This window comes from Pelophylax lessonae (assembly GCF_965119305.1).
Source record: "Pelophylax lessonae genome assembly, chromosome: 6".
NCBI classification, from domain to species: Eukaryota; Metazoa; Chordata; class Amphibia; order Anura; family Ranidae; genus Pelophylax; species Pelophylax lessonae.
This window is the reverse complement of record NC_138773.1, coordinates 188897374-188917246: the sequence shown is the minus strand read 5'-3', so window position 1 is coordinate 188917246 and position 19873 is coordinate 188897374. Positions and strand designations below refer to the sequence as shown.

The 19873-nt window shown below is 43.5% G+C and overlaps 1 protein-coding gene across 1 annotated transcript in view; it reads left to right on the top strand.

The window, feature by feature from the left end:
* Window positions 1–19873, top strand: part of ORC2 (origin recognition complex subunit 2) — a 135429-nt gene that overhangs the window by 42527 nt on the left and 73029 nt on the right. The window contains exons 7-9 of the mRNA XM_082261318.1: window positions 11357–11414; window positions 15783–15949; window positions 16125–16223. Of these exons, the coding sequence (XP_082117444.1) occupies window positions 11357–11414; window positions 15783–15949; window positions 16125–16223 (324 nt within the window). The remainder of the gene's footprint in view (window positions 1–11356; window positions 11415–15782; window positions 15950–16124; window positions 16224–19873) is intronic.

The following is a 19873-nucleotide window of genomic DNA, read 5'->3' as shown; positions in this document are numbered from 1 at the left end:
ACATCTCTGATTCCTTTTTATTTTGTGTTGAACAAAAGGGCAGTAAAAATTATCATAAGCCAAACCCCGTGGGAGGAACATTATCCTATTGGTTGGGGTTACTTATTCATTAACTGGTGATGTCATAGGGTGACACCTCTTGGTCAACCAGTATATTAAAATTAAATAAAGATTTCTCCATTTAAGACTATTATAAAACAACATAAAATGTAATCATGCTCTCATCTATGACATGTCCACTTAATCCACCAGGTATCTAAATAAAGATTAATCTGGATACCACCATTCTCATATTTAATATCTCTTATGTAATATATATATATATATATTGGATTTTACTTTTTAACCCAAGACTTCAATTAGTAGTAGTAAGAATTAAATAGATACATATACAGTTATATATATTGATACACAACAGCTTGTATATGTAACTTTTTCTATACATGGTTACTTCTGATCAGAATATTATCCATTTAGGCATTATTATGTTAACAACGGTACATTCATGAATTGGGACTGGATGATAAAATATGGGCGAAATTTCTGACCATTTGACACTACTATATGATAGAATATAATGTACTTCTCAGTAGGAGGTTGTCATAACATCATAGTTCCATAACACCTTTTGTATATGATGGGGCAAAGATATCAGTTTATGATTTTATGAAATTCATTTTGAGATTTGCAGTTCTCATCAATCTAAGTGACAATGTTTATCTGACTCCGTGTAGATTTCAACAACTTTACCCCCTGTTGGTTTATAGACAGATTCTAGTCTTTGTCCAGACAGTTTTGTTTGTCTTCTCAGGGTGAAAACAATAGTTTACTTGCATGGTGTATGGTTGAACACAGGTGTTATCCTGAAATTGAGTTTCGCCCATTGTGTGAGTCATGGCCTGAACATAAAGTTTTATGACCTCTCTGGCTTTTCTTGTTTCATGACCAGGGGAAGGATGTCTTATGTAAATCTTTCCCCCCAAAGGCCGTTCCACCTGTGATAAGCAATTTATTTATCTGCCTTTCTGAGCATTGTATTTAAAAGTTTGTCAAACACAGTTTCCTTTCGGGGGCAGATGACACAGCTTCTCATCTCAAAGTACATGCAAACAAAACCATCTCAAACAATGGACGCAATGTGTGTGTCAAACTGAAAGAGTTTTGACTCAATATGTAGCAAGGTCAACTGAGGCCTCAAAGTTCACAATTCTTGACCTGTAATAATAAAAATGTATTTCTATTTCATACTGAAAGTTTAACAGGACACCCAGATCCAGTTGAGTCAGGTGACCAGGGGGTTCCTGATATGGTCGCTTCGGTCCCCGATGCTCAAACTAGTAAAATCCTTCCTCCCCCCTGTATTGGACAGTGATCACCACGAATACCAGTCTGTCCGGGTGGGGAGGTGTTCTTGGCAAGCTTTCTGCTCAAGGGGTCTGGTTCCTGGAAGACTCCATGTTCTGGAGCTGAGAGCGATCAGACTTTGCCTAGTCCACTGGATAAAGTACCTTCAAGGCTGTCCAGTGCGTATTCAATCGGACAATGCCACGGCCGTGGCTTATGTCAATCACCAAGGGGGCACCAGAAGTGTCCTTGTGGCCTTGGAGGTGGCAGGCATCCTTTGTTGGGTGTCCCAACTCTTTCCGCCGTTCACATTCCAGGAGTGGAAAATTGGAAGGTGGATTACCTCAGTCGACAGACTTTGAATCAAGGGGAATGGTCTCTCCACCCAGAGGTGTTCCAGCACTTGTGCCTTTGTTGGGGCACTCCAGAAGTAGATCTGTTGGTGTCTCGGATCAACAGGAATGTGCAGAGGTTTGAGGCCCGCTCTCGACCCTCTGGCAGATGCCACAGACGCTCTGGTGGCTCCGTGGGGTCAGTATCAGCTGATGTATGCCTTTTCCTCCTCTCAAGTTACTGCCAAATCTTCTTTGCAGGATCGAGGCGGAAAAGATTCCGGTCATCCTTGTCTCTCCGGACTGACCTCGCCGAGCTTGGTACGCTGACCTGGTCAGGCTAGTTGCAGACGTTCCTTGGAGACTTCCTCTCCGGGAGGATCTACTATCTCAAGGGCAAATCTTCCATCCTGCTTTAGAATCGCTGGCTTTGACGGCTTGTGCTACCCTCCTTGTGTCCTAAGCCCAAACATCCTAAGGAATTTGCACTGCATACTTTGGATGTGGTTTGGGCAATCAGGGCTACTTGGTGAGTCTTTTCAAAAGTCAGATTTGCTCTTTGTACTCACGGATGGACCTAAGAAAGGGCTACCTGCATCTGCTGCGACTATTTCCAGATGGATGAGACAGACAGTTGTGCAGGCTTATTCAATTAAGGGTCAAGTTCCACTTTTCCCTGTTAAGGCGCATTCTACTCAGGCGCTTAATGCTTCCTGGGTCTTTCGTCATCAGGCATCTGTGGTTCATGTTTGCAAGGTGGCTACCTGGTCGTCTGTTCATACCTTCACAAAGTTTTATAAGGCGGATGTGCTGGCATCTGCAGATGCCTCCTTTGGTCGCAAAGTTTTGCAGGCTACTGTTTAAGGGTGTTTTAGTCTCCCTTGAAGGTGTTTTAATGTTTTTTTTTTTTTTCAGGTGGGTCTCATCTTGTTGTTCTGATGAGCTCTATGTTGCCTGGTTGGCTATGGTTCAGCCTTGGGGATTTTTTTTTCTGCTGTCCCCCCCCCCCCCCCCCCAGTGTTTTATGGCACTGCTTTGGGACTTCCCTACTGCGAAGAAGAACAGAGACTCTGTCCGTCAATGAACGATAGAGAAAATTTGATTTTTGTCTTACCGTAAAGTCCTTTCTCTGAAGTTCATGGACTTACGCAGTACCCGCCCCTCTATTTTGAGTTGGGTTGGTATTGTTTTCTCTGACACTGCTTTGTTACAAAACTGACATCCTATAGCAGAGAGAGGGAGTATACCTCCTGGGACTGCCCTTTGGCGTAGCCAGAACTTTTTTCTGCCTAATGTCTTACACCTATAGCGGGCAGTATAACCCTACTGTTAAGAAGAACAAAGACTGCATCCGTCAATGAACTTCAGCGAAAAGGATTTTCTCTGTCGCTCATTGACAGACGTAGTCTTCTTGATTCTCAAGAACTGGGTTATGTTGTTCTCCGCAGGAGCAGGACTAGGCAGAAAGAAAAACGTTCTGGCTCCACCCTAGGGGAGGTCCCTGAGGGTATTAAAAGAATGTGATAATTGGTATCGGCGCTACCTTATTAGTGTGAAGTAAATACCACAAATATCAGAGTGTCACCAATGTATAGTGAATAAACTCCTAAATAAAATAAATATTACATAACCAATGTGTTTAATGAAGTACAAAATAAAAACAACCAATACGGTGATAGGTGTACCATATACAATAATAGTGAACATAAAAGAAAAAAAGAAAGAAAAGAGAAGGGGAGTAAACCCCTAACCACAAATGTGTTTATCAGGTATGAATTTCCTGATATATGTGCCCCATATGTGATATAAAAATAGATATAAATACTTGCTGCTGAGTAATATATCAGGAAATTCATACCTGATAAACACATTTGTGGTTAGGGGTTTACTCCCCTTCTCTTTTCTTTCTTTTTTCTTTTTTTCTTTTATGTTCACTATTATTGTATATGGTACACCTATCACCGTATTGGTTGTTTTTATTTTGTACTTCATTAAACACATTGGTTATGTAATATTTATTTTATTTAGGAGTTTATTCACTATACATTGGTGACACTCTGATATTTGTGGTATTTACTTCACACTAATAAGGTAGCGCCGATACCAATTATCACATTCTTTTATTGCACTTTTACCCTTATATCTAAGGGTTGATTGGTGGCAGCTTACACCTTCTATTTATAATATCTTTCTCCTCCCCCCCTCATATGCACTTTAGTCCATAGCGCTGGTCATTTCCTTTTATTATTCCCTGAGGGTATATCTTCCCTCTCTCTGCTACAAGGCATCAGTTTTTTTCTGTCTAGTCAGGAGTAAGGACCTAAGTTCTTGCTGGGATCTTTTGGGTCCTGGCAAGATTTTTTTTAGAAAAAATATTTTTTTTTAGGCAGTTTTCTCCAGTGTTTTTTTCCTGTGAGATCTTCAAGCAAATACGCCGGACTGGGCGACACTAGTGGTCACCCCAGCCGGCCTACGAGCGCGCGCAGACCATTGCATTGCGCTTGGTCGGCCGCGACACATTCAAGTAAGTATGCGGGGCCGGGCGACGGGCTGGATGTTGAGATCCAGTGGTCACCCCGGTTTCTGCCTACGAGCGCGTGCAGACCAGAGCTCCGCGCTGGGTCGGCCGCGACGGAGTCCCATTGGAGGGACTGACCTTGCGAGTTAAAAGTCTCGCTTGGACGCCAGGAACCAGAGAGTCGAGGCGTCCGGAATGGTCCACAACCCCCCACCCCGGTGGAGAGGGTATTGTGAAGAGAGGGTGCCTGTTCGGTTCGGTATGGTGAGTAAACGTTCCCTTTTTTTCCTCGTTATGAGGCAGTATGAATTATGGGCCCCTCCATACATGGTCAGTATATATCTGACACTAAAAGTCCCCCTTGTAAATACAGCATGTGTTTGTGGGAAGTGGACTTGGTTTGAGAGCTAACACTCTACCCAGCAGACTGTAATATTACAGCAGACATAGGAGGTATAATCCTACCTTAATTGTAAGTGTACCTCCTGCAGATCGATATATCGCCACTTAGCAGAGATGCAGGTGGATGTGCTGGGAAAACGATTTCGGCGGTCCGCCGCCATTTTGCCGTAGACCAGGTGTATGTATGTCCTCAGGTCACGCCGGCCGCCATGTTTTTGGAGTCTTTTGTCTCCGGTATGGGGGCGGCCATGTTTGATGAGCCCAGCTACCTCGTGGAGAGCTGGGAACGCCGGAAGGCGTACACAGGGGGCGGAGCCACGTCCTTCTACCTGGGAAAACGAACACAGCTCTTTCCAGTCTGTAAAAGACAGACGCTGACTGCAGTTGGTTGGAAACTTCTCTCCATCGGGTGGTGAGCCTTGGGGGTCCCTCTCTATCTCTGTGGGGATCGAGAAGCAGGTACTCTGAGGGGCGCTATTGCGCTAGGGGGAGACACATAAAAAAAAAAAAAAAAAAAAAAAGTTTTTTGTTTTTTCTGGCAGAGGTGTCCTGAATTAACATGGACCCTGCCACTCATGTATCTCCACCGGATCCCCTCGAGGTGTCTGCAGGATCCTCCAGCACCCCGCTTACGATTGAATCATTGTCAGCTATTATGGAAACTTTTGTGTCCCGGGTGGAAGTGGCTTGTCAGGGACAGGGCGCAAGAAAGCGACCCCCGCCTAACCCTTTATTATCTGAAACTTCGGATTCAGACTCTGAGCCTATTTCTGCAGTTGCAGGTACTTCATCGGGGATTGGTGTCTCGGGTACTGTCTCTTCAGACAGTGAGGAGGATGTTTCGGCATCAGCCATAGCCCGAGAGGAAGCGTTGGTAAACGCACTCATTGTATCTGTTCAAGAAACCTTAAGATTACAGGGTATTCCGTCGGAAATAGCTGAAACTGAAATCCCTTTTGGGACTAAAAAACGCATCAAAGTGGCGAAGGTTTTTCCATTGCCCAAATGTTTTGGCAATCCAATCAAAGAAGAATGGAGTCTGCCAAAACGCACCTCTGCTATTTCTAAACGCATTAACAGGCGTTATCCGTTTGAGGAAACCCTCATTAAGAAATGGACAGAACCACCTGTGGTGGATTCACCAATTGCTAGATTGAATAAAGCCACGGTTATTCCTTTAGAAGACGCTCCGCCTTTTAAAGATCCAGTGGTTCGCAAGATAGAAGCTATGTCTCGCACCATGTTTTCCTTGATTGGATCAGCTTTCAGACCAATAATTGCTATTGGTCTGGTTTCGCAGACTGTAACTGAATGGACCAAGTGGTTACGCCGGGACTTAGAAGAGGTCCCTCAGGCGGTATCAGATTTGTTGGAACAAATGATACAGGGGTTACAGTTTGTGTGTGATGCGGCGTTAGACGCCACTCCATTATTGGCGCGAGCATCAGTTTCAGCAGTGGTTCTCAGGCGTACACAAAGACGAGGGCCTTCTTTCTCTGCTCACAAAAAGTTTTTTCGTCCCGCGGGTGAAAAAATTAAGTCCTCCAAAGCTCCTTCAGGAGGCTTCAGGGGACGTTGGTCGGGCAAGCAAAAGCCCGCCCCCTCCAGACCTGAAGATAAATCGTCCAAGGCCTGAAGGTGCGCCCCCACCCATAATTGGGGTGGGGGGACGTCTTCGCCGATTCCCGGATCCATGGCTTTCCAGAATCCCGGACAAGTGGGTTTGCGAAGTCATAAGGTCAGGGTACAAGATCGAGTTTCGATCTCTCCCACCGGCGCGATTCTTCCCTTCCAATATCCGACTATCCCCGGATCGTTTAGAAGATCTGCGGAGAGCAGTCACGGATTTACTACAACAAGGAGTGGTAGTCCACGTTCCTTGGACAGAACGTTTTCTAGGGTTTTATTCAAACCTATTTACAATACCCAGGAAAGAGGGCAAAGTGCGTCCAATTCTGGACTTAAGGCACTCAATTCCTTTCTCAACATAAGGAAATTCAAGATGGAATCCATTCGCACAGTAGCAGCCTTCCTGCATCCAGGGGATGTCCTAGCGTCCATAGACATCAAGGACGCCTATCTTCACATTCCCATTTTCGCAGGACATCAGCGGTTTCTACGCTTTTCCGTAGAAGAGAACCACTATCAGTTTGTGGCGTTACCTTTCGGTCTCGCCATGGCTCCTCGGGTCTTCACGAAGGTGTTGGCCCCAATGTTGGCACTACTGCGCCAAAGAGGCATATCGATTCTAGGTTACCTAGACGATCTCCTGCTTCATGCAGAGTCTCCTCAGACCCTGCTACAAAACATAGAAATTACTAAAATTTCTTTACAGGAATTCGGGTGGCTGGTGAACCAGCAAAAGTCATTTCTGGTTCCCACCCAGAGGCTCGAATATCTGGGTCTAATTCTAGACACAGTCAGGACAAGAGTTTTCCTTCCGGTAGGGAAACTCCGGAAGATTCAATCAGCAGTCCAGTTGTTACTATCCAACAGCTGGTCTTCTCTTCAAACTTGCATGAGGGTTCTGGGGTTGATGGTGGCTTCCTTCGAAGCAGTCCCATTTGCCCAGTCCCATACCCGAATTCTTCAGCAAGAGATTCTTCTCAGATGGAATCGGAATCCGGAATCCCTGGACAATCGGATCCGATTGAGCAAACAGACCAGAGAGTCTCTGGTCTGGTGGCTTCGGTCTCCGATGCTCAGCCAGGGAAAGTCATTTCTGCCAATATATTGGACGATAGTGACCACGGATGCCAGTCTATCCAGATGGGGAGGAATTCTCGGTCAGTTATCTGTCCAGGGACTCTGGTCCCCGGAAGAATCCAGGTTGCCGATAAATGTATTGGAACTGAGAGCGATCAGACTTTGTCTGATTCACTGGACCGAGCAGCTCCAGGGCAGCCCGGTTCGGATCCAGTCGGACAACGCCACGGCCGTGGCTTATGTCAATCACCAGGGGGGCACCAAGAGTGTCCGAGCGGCCAAAGAAGTGGCTTACATTCTTCGCTGGGCGGAACGATTTGTTCCAGCTATCTCTGCGGTATTCATTCCGGGGGTGGAGAATTGGCAGGCAGATTATCTCAGCCGTCAGACTCTGGATCAGGGGGAATGGTCCCTCCATCCAGAAGTTTTCCACCAGTTGTGCCTACGGTGGGGCACCCCGGATGTGGATCTGTTGGCATCACGATTCAACAGGAAAGTACAGAGATTCGTGGCTCGCTCCCGCGATCCTCTAGAAGAGACCGCAGACGCACTGATCGCCCCGTGGGGGCAATACCAGCTAATGTATGCCTTCCCTCCTCTCTGGTTACTGCCAAGACTTCTTCGCAGGATAGAGGAGGAAGGAATTCCAGTAATCCTGGTAGCTCCGGACTGGCCTCGCCGAGCTTGGTACGCCGACGTGGTCAGACTGGTGGCGGACGTCCCGTGGAGACTTCCTCTCAGGGAGGACCTACTGTCTCAGGGACCGATCTTCCATCCTGCTTTACGATCGCTGGCTTTAACGGCCTGGCTATTGAGACCCAGGTGCTGAAGGACAAGGGATTGTCAGCTTCAGTTATTCCTACTCTAGTTAAAGCAAGGAAAGCGACTTCCAGAAAGATTTATCATCGTACATGGAAGTCCTACATTGCATGGTGTGAACCTCTGGGGTTCCGTCCACGGTCTTATTCGGTTAGTCGAATATTAGCTTTTCTGCAACAAGGGGTTGAGCAGAAACTGGCCTTGAGTACTATCAAAGGTCAGGTCTCCGCTTTAGCTATCTTCTTTCAGAAGCCTTTGGCTACTCATTCCTTGGTGCGGAATTTCATCCAGGGGGTGCGACATCTGGCTCCGCCAGTGCGCGCGCCGTTACCACCCTGGGATCTTAATTTAGTATTGTCGGTTCTTCAGAAACCTCCCTTTGAAGATATTAGGGAGATTCCTCTACCTACGTTGTCCCAGAAGGTGGCCTTCTTGGTGGCTATCACTTCTGCACGCAGGGTGTCAGAACTGGCCGCTTTATCTTGTCATTCCCCATATCTGGTGGTTCATAGAGATAAGGTGGTTCTTCGTCCGAATCCATCCTTCCTACCAAAAGTGGTTTCAGAATTTCATCTGAATGAAGAAATTGTATTACCTTCCCTGTGTCCTAAGCCCAGTCATCCTCGAGAGTTTGCTTTACACTCCTTGGATGTGGTCCGGGCGATCAGGGTATACTTGAAAACGACAGACTCGTTTCGCAAGACGGATTCACTTTTTGTGATCCCGGATGGACCCAAAAAGGGGTTGCCTGCATCTGCCGCGACCATTTCCAAATGGATCAGACAGACGGTGGTACAGGCTTATTCTATTAAGGGTCGGGAGCCCCCGTTCCCTGTTAAGGCGCACTCCACTCGGGCACTTAGTGCGTCATGGGCCTTTCGCCATCAGGCGTCAGTGGTCCAGGTGTGCAAGGCGGCTACCTGGTCGTCGGTGCATACCTTTACAAAACATTATAAAGTTGATGTAATGGCATCGTCTGATGCCTCGTTTGGCCGCAAGGTTTTGCAGGCCGCCATTTGAGGAGACCAGTGGTCTACCTCGAGGGTTTTTTTCCGTTGGAAATTTTCATTTGAGTCTCATTCTTTATTTATAATGAGCCTTTAAAACTTCTAGTTTGGCACCGGTTGGGCCTTCTAGATTGGATTTTGATTTCGATCAATCCCACCCCTCATTTGTGGCACTGCTTCTGGATGTCCCAGTTCTTGAGAATCAAGAAGACTACGTCTGTCAATGAGCGACAGAGAAAATCGGATTTTTGTAAGATCTTACCGTAAAATCCTTTTCTCTTAAGCTCATTGACAGACGTAGTACCCGCCCCTCTATCATTGAGTTGGGTTGGGTTAAATTCTCTGTTGCTGCTTTGTGACAGAACTGATGCCTTGTAGCAGAGAGAGGGAAGATATACCCTCAGGGACCTCCCCTAGGGTGGAGCCAGAACGTTTTTCTTTCTGCCTAGTCCTGCTCCTGCGGAGAACAACATAACCCAGTTCTTGAGAATCAAGAAGACTACGTCTGTCAATGAGCTTAAGAGAAAAGGATTTTACGGTAAGATCTTACAAAATCCGATTTTACTGTAAGACAAAAATCAATTTTTTTGTGAATTGCAAATGTGTTTGAAAAAAATATGTTATTTTATCTCAGATTTTAACCACTTGCCGACTGCCCACAGTAATATTACTGCGGCAGTGCGGCTCCCCTAGGTCCAGTCATGTAGTACTATGTGACTGGAGGGGAAGGGGTTTCGACACAGCAGAAGTCGGGCCGTGGTAAGAGACCTCCCACGATCGTCTGGTAAACAGAGAGAAGACCCGGCTGCTTATGTAAACAAAGCAGGCGGATCTTCTCACTGACTGGCAGGGACAGATCAGCAGTTTCAGCTACTGTATACTGAAACTGCGATCTCTGTGCCTGTCACAGAACACCCCCACACACATAGACACACACACACACACACGTCAATAAGCATTAGGCATACATTTAACCCCTTGATCACCCCGAATATTAACCCCTTCCCTACCAGTGTTATTACAGTAACAGTGCATATTTTTAGCACTGATTACTGTAGTAATGTCACTGGTCCCCCCAAAAGTGTCAAAAATGTCAGGGGTCCGATCTGTCCGCCGCAATGTCGCAGTCCCACAAAAAATCGCAGATCGCCGTCATTACTAGTAGAAAAAACAAAACAATAAAAATGACATAAATCTTTCCTGTAGTTAGTAGATGCAATAACCTTTGCGCAAACCAATCAAAATACGCTTATTGTGATTTTTTTTTTTTTTTTTCACCAAAAATATGTAGCAGAAAACAAATTGGCCAAAAATGTTAAATTTAGATTTTTTACTTTTTTTTTTTTTTTTTTTTTTTTTTTGGGGAGAATGTCATATAGCAGAATGTGAAAAAGTTAAATTGTCGCTTCTTTTGTTTATAGCGCAAAAAATAAAAATCGCACAGGTGATCAAATACCACCAAAAGAAAGCTCTATGTGTGGGGAGAAAAGGACGTACATTTTTAGTTTTGGTACAGCATCGCGCGACTGCGCAATTGTCCGTTAAAGTAACGCAGTGCCAAATCGCAAAATAGGGCCTGGTCAGAAAGGGGGCAAATCCTTCTGGGGCTGAAGTGGTTAAGAGTAAAATAACTCTGAATTGAGCCCACATGAGCAAAGCAAAATTCACTTAAATGATACATTTTTATAAAAGAAAAGGAATTGGCAGCACTCCAGGTTGAGTCAAAATCCAGGTTTATTGACTGGACATCCAAATATGACAATCGTGACAAGGTAGACGCCTTTCACACACTGACTGTGTGCTTAATCATTATGATTATGATTAAGCACACAGTCAGTGTGTGAAACGCGTCTACCTTGTCACGATTGTCATATTTGGATGTCCAGTCAATAAACCTGGATTTTGACTCAACCTGGAGTGCTGCCAATTCCTTTTCTTTTATCAAGTTTTCACGGAGGCGAGCCGGGGCATGCACCTGTGTGAGTCATCAGGCAATTACACCACCTTGAGCAGTGACTCCTTGTCTGTTCAAATACATTTTTATACATTGTACTGTTGCTGTACATTGCCACATGTCGGGAATATATTTACTCAATACTCAGCTCTGACTGTAGCCCAACTGTTGGGTTCATTGGATAAACATTAATAGCTTAGTGATTTGTTTAATTTGTGTCTGGGTTAGCTCTTCAAGATATGTGCTCAATGCATTTTTTTTGTTTTTCAAGAAGGGAAAAAAAAATGAATTTATCTCCACTACACCCCACAGGCTGAGGAAAAGGCTTTCAGGTACAGTGCATGTTTCTTAAACCTTGGTACGTGTGTGCGTGTTTCATGGATCATTCACATGGGTGCTCAGAGTCTGCAGCCTTTTGTTTCTTTTTCTGTCTTAGCCCTGAGCTGCATGAAGGCAGCCCACATTAGTGAATAAACAAGCATCAGCTGCACGGACCCTGACTCAATATTCCCTGCGTACCTGCCAAACTTGGCTGTGTGGGTACATTTGTACAGCCAATGCATGACTATTTACTAAAATGTGCTGTCTGCATGCAGTCCAATGCTAGGACAGAAAAGTAAAGAAAGGGCTTGCGTTGTACAGGGCTGAATGCTGGTGTGAACCGTATACAGTAACAGTATTTCAGCAGTTATGTAAAAATATTCAAGCAGAAGGGAAAAAAGCTTGGCTAGTTACAACCTATAATTCTGTGCTGACAGCCTAAAACATAACTAGAAGGTTGGATTCTAGGTGACCTATTTGCCTCGGTTAGCTTCACAGCTTAGGGGTATTTGACTTTCCACACCTTCCTATGATGCTCCTATACAGTGCCTTGCAAAAGTATTCACCCCCTTGACTTTTTACCTGTTTTGTCACATTACAGCCTTAAGTTCAATGTTTTATTAATCTGAATTTTTTGTGATGGATCAGAACCCAATAGTCTAAGTTGGTAAAGTGAAATGCGAAAAATATATACATAAAACTATTTTTTAGAAATAGAAAACAGAAAACTGGCATGTGCGCATGTATTCAACCCCTTTGTTATGAAGCCCATAAAAAGCTCTTGTGCAACCAATTACCTTCAGAAGTCACCTAATTAGTGAAATGATGTCCACCTGTGTGCAATCTAAGTGTCACATGATTACATAGACACACATTTTTTGAAAGGCCCCAGAGGCTGCAACACCTAAGCAAGAGGCACCACTAACCAAACACTGCCATGAAGACGAAGGAACTCTCCAAAACAAGTAAGGGACAATGTTGTTGAGAAGTACAAGTCAGGGTTAGGTTATTAAAAAAAAAAATATCCAAATCTTTGATGATCCCCGGAGCACCATCAAATCTATCCTAACCAAATGGAAAGAACATGGCACAACAGCAAACCTGCCAAGAGACGGCCGCCCACCAAAACTCACAGACCGAGCAAGGAGGGTATTAATCAGAGAGGCAGCACAGAGACCTAAGGTAACCCTGGAGGAGCTACAGAGTTCCACAGCGGAGATTGGAGTATCTTTACATAGGACAACAATAAGCCATTATGGCAGAGTGGTTGATGAGACTAAAATTGAACTTATCGGCCATCAAAGAAAACGCTATGTCTGGCGCAAACCCAACACATCACATCACCCAAAGAACACCATCCCCACAGTGAAACATGGTGGTGGCAGCATCATGCTGTGGGGATGTTTTTCAGCAGTCGGGACTGGGAAACTGGTCAGTGTTGAGGGAAAGATGGATGGTGCTAAATACAGGGATATTCTTGAGCAAAATCTTTACAACTCTGTGCTTGATTTGAGGCTAGGACGGAGGTTCGGCTTCCAGCAGGACAATGACCCCAAACACACTGCTAAAGCAACACTTGAGTGGTTTAAGGGGAAACATGTAAATGTGTTGGAATGGCCTAGTCAAAGCCCAGACCTCAATCCAATAGAAAATCTGTGGTCAGACTTAAAGATTGCTGTTCACAAGCAAAAACCATCCAACTTGAAGTAGCTGGAGCAGTTTTGTAAGGAGGAATGGGCAAAAATCCCAGTAATAAGATGTGGCAAGCTCATAGAGACTTATCCAAAGCGAATTGGAGCTGTGATTGCCGCAAAAGGTGGCTCTACAAAGTATTGACTTTAGGGGGGTGAATAGTTATGGGCATTGACGTTTTCTGTTATTTTGTCATATTTGTTTGCTTCACAATAAAAAAATAAAACCTCTTCAAAGTTGTGAGAATGTTCTGTAAATTAAATGATGCAAATCCTCAAACAATCCATGTTAATTCCAGGTTGTGAGGCAACAAAACATGAAAAATGCCAAGGGGTGTAAATACTTTTGCCAAGCCTTGTATTTGCATAAGGGGCTGAGACCATCACAGAAGAATGTGGCCCCTCCCAGACCTGCCCTGTGTTCTTCCTTCTCCTTTGAGACCTGCATTAAAAAAAAAAAAGTAACAAATAAATTAAATATGAGCAGGAGAGGGGGAATGGGTGGGACTAGAACTGCTATATTTACATATATTCCTGGCAAAGAATAAAAAAAAATTCCTACAGAGAACTTCTTGTGAGCAATGTCAATGTTGATATCAAATTTCAATTTAGTTTAAGTCAGTCTTGACTAAAATGCCATTTTAGTTTAATTTTGTATTTTAGTCATCTGAATTGTTCCTAGTTTTAATTGACTAAAATAGTGTTCATTTAGTTGATAAAAATATTTTTGGCGACGACCATAACACTGCTTGTGAGGAAAAAATTATATAATTTTCCTCAGATGGTTCCACTTCTTCACCTCCCACTAGACTCCTTTCACACAGTCATTCAATCTGAATCTGTCAGTCTGTTTTTCAGATCGAAGGACAGGACAATTCTATGGACAAGTGGATGTAAACAGACATGTGGCCAATGGCCATTCACGTACTGTATGCTTGCTTACGAATCTGTTTAGGTCCACAAACAAAAATGGAAAAGAATGCAAACCTTTTTTTGTTTTGCGGATGTAAATGGATGCTGTCCATTACATCTGTTGCATTTATGCAAAATATATTTATTTTTGTTTATGTATGCCCAAAACGGCAACAAAAGTAAACTGATTTAAAAAAAAAATCAAATACTGAACTGAATAAAAGATGGTTGTTTAACTTGATGTAATCTGATGTAACTGATTCAGTATTCTTTTATTGGACAGTCAGTTTTTTCAAGTAGACCTGATCAGAAGCCCCATGTAAGTCTATGGGCAACCAGATTTAAACAAATTTGTGTCTGTTTACATCTGCTTACCTCTGAGTCCATTCAGATCTGGAAACAACAATGGAAAAGGTTGGTGTTTTTTTTTTTTCTGTTCTGTTCTGGCCTAAACATGACAGCTTGGAGATAATCTCATGTAAACAGACACAAGATCTAATGGCTCCGGTTTTCAAATGTAGCGAAACACTGAATAGACATGGATGTAACAAAAGTGATATCCATTTCGCTCTGATTCATCAGGGTATCTGTTCACTGATCCCCTGCCTATTTAACCTAGATGGTGCTCTTGTTACGTGGGGCCTAATGCTAAAGAACAAACTAGTTAAGGTGGTATGTGGATAATTTGAAATGCCAATAATGCAAGCACACATGTGTACAGATTTGCAAGCTTTGCCTGCATGCACAAATTCTAACTTGCAGTTTCAGAGTGTTTTAATTTCCTTTTAGTTCTAATCTAATGAATTATGTGGCTAATTTTATTATCAAAGCAACTTTGATGATCTTAAAAAAACAAACTTAAAGCAACCTTGTCATTACAGAGTCAAAAATAAAGACGGCCTGTAAAAGAAAATGCTATATACTTGCCTTTTCAGCAGCCTGGATGTTAAAACTCCACCATGTTTAATGGCAGCTGCAAGTATCCAACAGTTCCATGTGTGTATACCTGCTCCCCTCTACTGTATGTTGTGGCTCTTCCTGATGTCCTGTAGGGACAGGGCCTTTTTAAAGAATTAGAATTGCAGTGGAAGATGCATATTGCCATTTATGTACCTCCTTAATAACACAGGCTGTTATGCACATGAAATGCAGGTAGCAATACGCCACTTCTGGTTGTTTAGGAGCGCTCATTGTCTTGGCATGGGGCTTCATATCAAAGAGACTATATATGTTTAACCTGCATTTTATTTCATGATATGCCTTCAGTACAATTGGTAAATAAACTGAACTGGTTTTGTTTCCTGCCTCCTTATTTCTTAAAGATAAACTATATAATGGTTTTGAATGTAATCAATTAATTTTTTCAAAGTGCTTTCAAATGGTTTTCATGTTTTGTTTAGCAAATTAACTATTATAACTATTATAAACGTTTTAATACAGGATACCCCTATGCCACTAGATAAATATAGCATTATACATTTTCTAGAGAGAGCACGGCAGAGGTGCGCTGCTTTCAGGCTTCATCTCTAATAGAAACTTTGATGTAGCCGTTTGTACACAGAAGAGTTGGGACGTATCATTGCTGTGAATCGTGCCATTGTGTGTTTGTTTGTAAGTTAATGTTGTTCCAGGTCTTGCTTGTTGGTATAATTAACGGAACATCTAGATTTCAACATGGCATCAGCATAGCCTAACTGGACATGACAGCTGTAAGTCTACTCCCAAACTAAAAAACGCATGCATAGCCATCTTTAGCATTTTGTTTCCTACTTACAGCACCAAATTTAAGGTCAGACAGTGAAAGTGATTATTCTGCCTCTGATTCTGATGAAGAGATGGAAGAAAAGCCAGCCACTGCTAAAACACCAAGTAAAGGATCACAAACACCAAGCAAAGGGTCTCGGACCCCTGGGAAAACACCTTCCAAAAAAGGAAAAAACAAAGTAAGGTGTTTTTTTTTTTTTTTTTTTTTTTTGTTTTTCTTTTTTTTAAGCTGTGAGCCTGTATTAAAAAAAAAAAAATCTTTTGTCTAGGGTTTTAATGGTGGGTGGCATGAATTATTGCTGTATCCAAAGCTTTGTGACCTGTAAAACAATCTTGCATTTTTTTCATTAGCAGAGCAACTTGGTGGAAGAGTATTTTGAAGCTCACAGCAGTTCCAAGGTCCTCACTTCCGATAGGACATTGCAAAAGCTCCAGACTCCAAAGCTAGACCAGGTATAAAGCAAATTTATTCTAGAAGTGAAGACATACAAAACAAGGTAGCTTTTTACTAAAACATGGTCCATAATACAGTACAGGTAGATTTTTTTTTTTTTTTTTTTATTGAACTATTAACACCACCAAGTTTTTCTTCATGCAGAAACTTTAAGGCCTAATGCACACAGGGTGTTTTGGCAGCCGCTTTTAGGAGCGTCAGGCTTATTTTTTTTTTTTTTGCAGCTTAAAAACGCCCCTCCATGTTATCTTATGGCCTTATGCACACACAGGCTTTTTGCAGCTGTAAGTGGCGTAGTCGTTTTCAAGCTGCAAAAAAAGCCCAGGACCAGTGCGTTCTGAGGACCAGTGTCAGAGCTGTAAAAACGTCTGACGCTGCTAAAGACTGCTTAATGTTGCTTATACAGCGTTAAGCCACATTATACGTTTTTAAAGTGGACATGACAGCTGTAAGTCTACTCCCTATGGGAGCTCATTGATTTGAATGGAAATCGCATCACAAGTCGGATTAGGATGATCCGACTTGTGTTGCGACTTGTGCGCTGAGGATCTTGAGGGGGAACTCCACGCCAAAATGGGAAAGAAACCGGCGTGCCCCCCCCCCCCCACAGTTTCCAAGCCAGGCCTTTCAGGTCTGGTATGGATTTTGAGGGGAGCCCCACGTCGGTGTGGGGTCCCCCCAAAATCCATACCAGACCCTTATCCGAGCATGCAGCCCAGCAGGCCAGGAAAGAGGAGGGGACGAGTGAGCGGTCCCACCCCCTCCTCGACCATACTAGGCCACACGCCCTTAACATGGGGGGGTGCTTTGGAGCAGGGGGGCTCTGTGCACCCCTTCCCAAAGCACCTTGTCCCCATGTTGATGAGCCTCTTCCCAACAACCCTGTGGGGTGGTTGTGGGGGTCTGCGGGCAGGGGGCTTATCGGAATGCAAAAAGTTTTTTTGCCTTTAGTTTAAGTAAGTAACATTTAAATTTTAAGTCAACATTTTTAAACCTATATAAACAAAACCCTAATCCCGCACAGCAAAAAAACATTTCAGTCTTAAACCCTAACAAATGGGAGCAGCTAAACACTAATAGTGATTCACGTCTAAATATCAAATCACTGAATAAAGTGTAGCAGTACACAGTCCCTACACCCGAAAAATGAATTGGTACAACCCACTACAAAACGTAAAGTTTATAAAAATGTGAACCAGCTAATATTATTGGTGACTACATATACAGCATACATAACGAATGTTAGAGCACCCATGTGTAATAGATCACTAATGGTGCATAAGTTAAGCACAATCCATGTGGTTCAAAAGTAATTTATAACCTGTATCAGTCAGTCCTATGTGTCTTCATTTCCAGTGTAATCTTCCCACAACTGCATGTGTGGCACACAGTTAAACACTTCCACCAGTTGTGCCTTTTGGGTGTGCTCTCACATGGAAAATTGGACCTCCTAAATTACAGAACGTCATGTAAGCTATATACGCCACATGGCGTTAATCCTGTCTCATTAAGGCTTTCTCCAGGCTTAATTCTTAGGACTGTAGTCACCTCAGCATCTCAAGGGTTACTCCTCCACAGGTTTAGCAACCATCCCAGCACAGATCCATCAAACAGTTCACATACAGTAGGTAGATGGATCGCTTATCAAATTCACATATACTGCTCTCAGTGGCTAATTCAGATCAACCTTGCTTCCTCAAACTCTTGTGAATGCTCCTAGCTTGATGACCTCACACTTGTGGCCCTGCCTTGAGCATTATGCCCTTAGTACTTCATCAAATGGTGGCGTAATGTACTGTTCCTGCATCAGGTGGTGCAGGGTTCAGGAATATGCTCCTTTCAATCCCTATCAGTGCGGTTTGCGCTCCCGCCCCACATGTACTTTGGGTACCTTCAGCTTAGACATGCACTATTGGCCCAGTTTCCCGATGGGGTGAGGATCCCTCTAAACTGATCTCAGCCATGTATTTGGAACTGGGTTCACGGGCCATCAAGAGGGTGGTGGAAGGCCTACAGCATAGGAGCTCTGACGTCCCCCAACTGGATGACTCTGACTGGGATGCGATTTTGGACAGTCCCAAAATTGTCCTCCCCTAAACTCTCGGACCGTTTGACGCAATTGTATATCCTACATAGATCTTATCTCACCCCTCTTCGCCTGGCTAGATATCGGGAGGGGATAGATACTGACTGTCCCCGCTGTCGCTCCCACCCAGGAACGTTTATACATATCCTCTGGTCCTGCCCTGCAGTGCAAACCTTTTGGCTACAGGTCATCATGTTTCTACATGATCACATGGGCTCCCCACTCCAGCTGGACCTTAAACAGTGTGTCCTAGGCCTTTTTCCAGATGACACAGCTGACAAATTTCGGACTACTTTCCTGCATGAAACACTCTTCCACGCCCGTAAGCTTATAGCAAAATTGTGGATGCGCGCACAATCTCCTACTCTGTCTGTGGATGGCCGAGGTCAACTCCACCCTCCCTTTTAAACGTTTGATATATCTCCACAGAGGTTGCCCCAAAAAATTTGATTGGGTTTGGAGCCGTTGGGTGGAGGACTCCCGCACATGCACTGGTCAGTTGTAGATACACCCTTCCTTTGTTTGGTCCACTCCACGAGTATGCTGCCTTGTCCCCCCTTGAGGGGCCGTGAGTTGGACTTTCGTTCCCAAGCTCTTTTTTGGTCCTTTAGGATGAGTCCATTGGGATTAATGTTATATGACTTTAATGTTATTTGCTCAATTGTATTTTGGAGTATCACAATGGTTTTACTTTCTTGTACATGGTATGTTACCCTGTTCTGTGCTCTACTATCTTGTGTTACAGTACTTGACTGTTTGTTTGTTTTTCAATAAACTGCATTTTGAAAGTCAAATGGTGGCGTAATGTGGAGCCACAAGTATGAGGGCATCAGCCTAGGAGCATTCTCAGGAGTTTGAGGAAGCAGGACTGCTCTGTATTACCCACAGAGAGAGCAATACATGGGGATTTGATAGGAAATCCATTTACCTATGTGAGTGTTCTTAATGTTTTCATGTAATAAACTTGTATTTTATAGAAAGCACAATGAATCTGTGCTGAGACTGTTGCTAAACCTGTGGAAGAGGAGGAGTAACCCTTAAGAGGCTGGTGTGACTACAGTCCTAGGAAATGTGCCTGGAGAGAGGATTAACCCCTGTTTGGTATATGGCTTATGTGACCAGTAATTTAAGAGGTCCAATATTCCAGGTTGGAGCACACCCATGATTGGTGAAAGTGTTTCAAAGTGTGGCACACATGCAGTTGTGGGAAAATTGCACTGGCGATGAAATGAAGACACACATGACTGATACATGTTCTAAGTGACTTTTGAACGACATTGAGTGCACTTTTAGTGATCTATTACACATGGGTGCTCAAGCATTATTTATGTATGTATGTGATCACTATTCAGAATATACGGTTGTGTGGTCACTATTCATTATATACAGTTTGTTTACATTTATCACTTTGTTGTGTAGTCGGTTGCATTAATTAGTTAGTTTGGATGTAGGGATTGTGTATTTAAGAGTATTTTACCCTTATTTATTGATTTATTATTATTTATTATTTTTTTTAAACCTCTGCTAAAAGATTATCCATTAATGGCAAGAAAGCCTTATTTG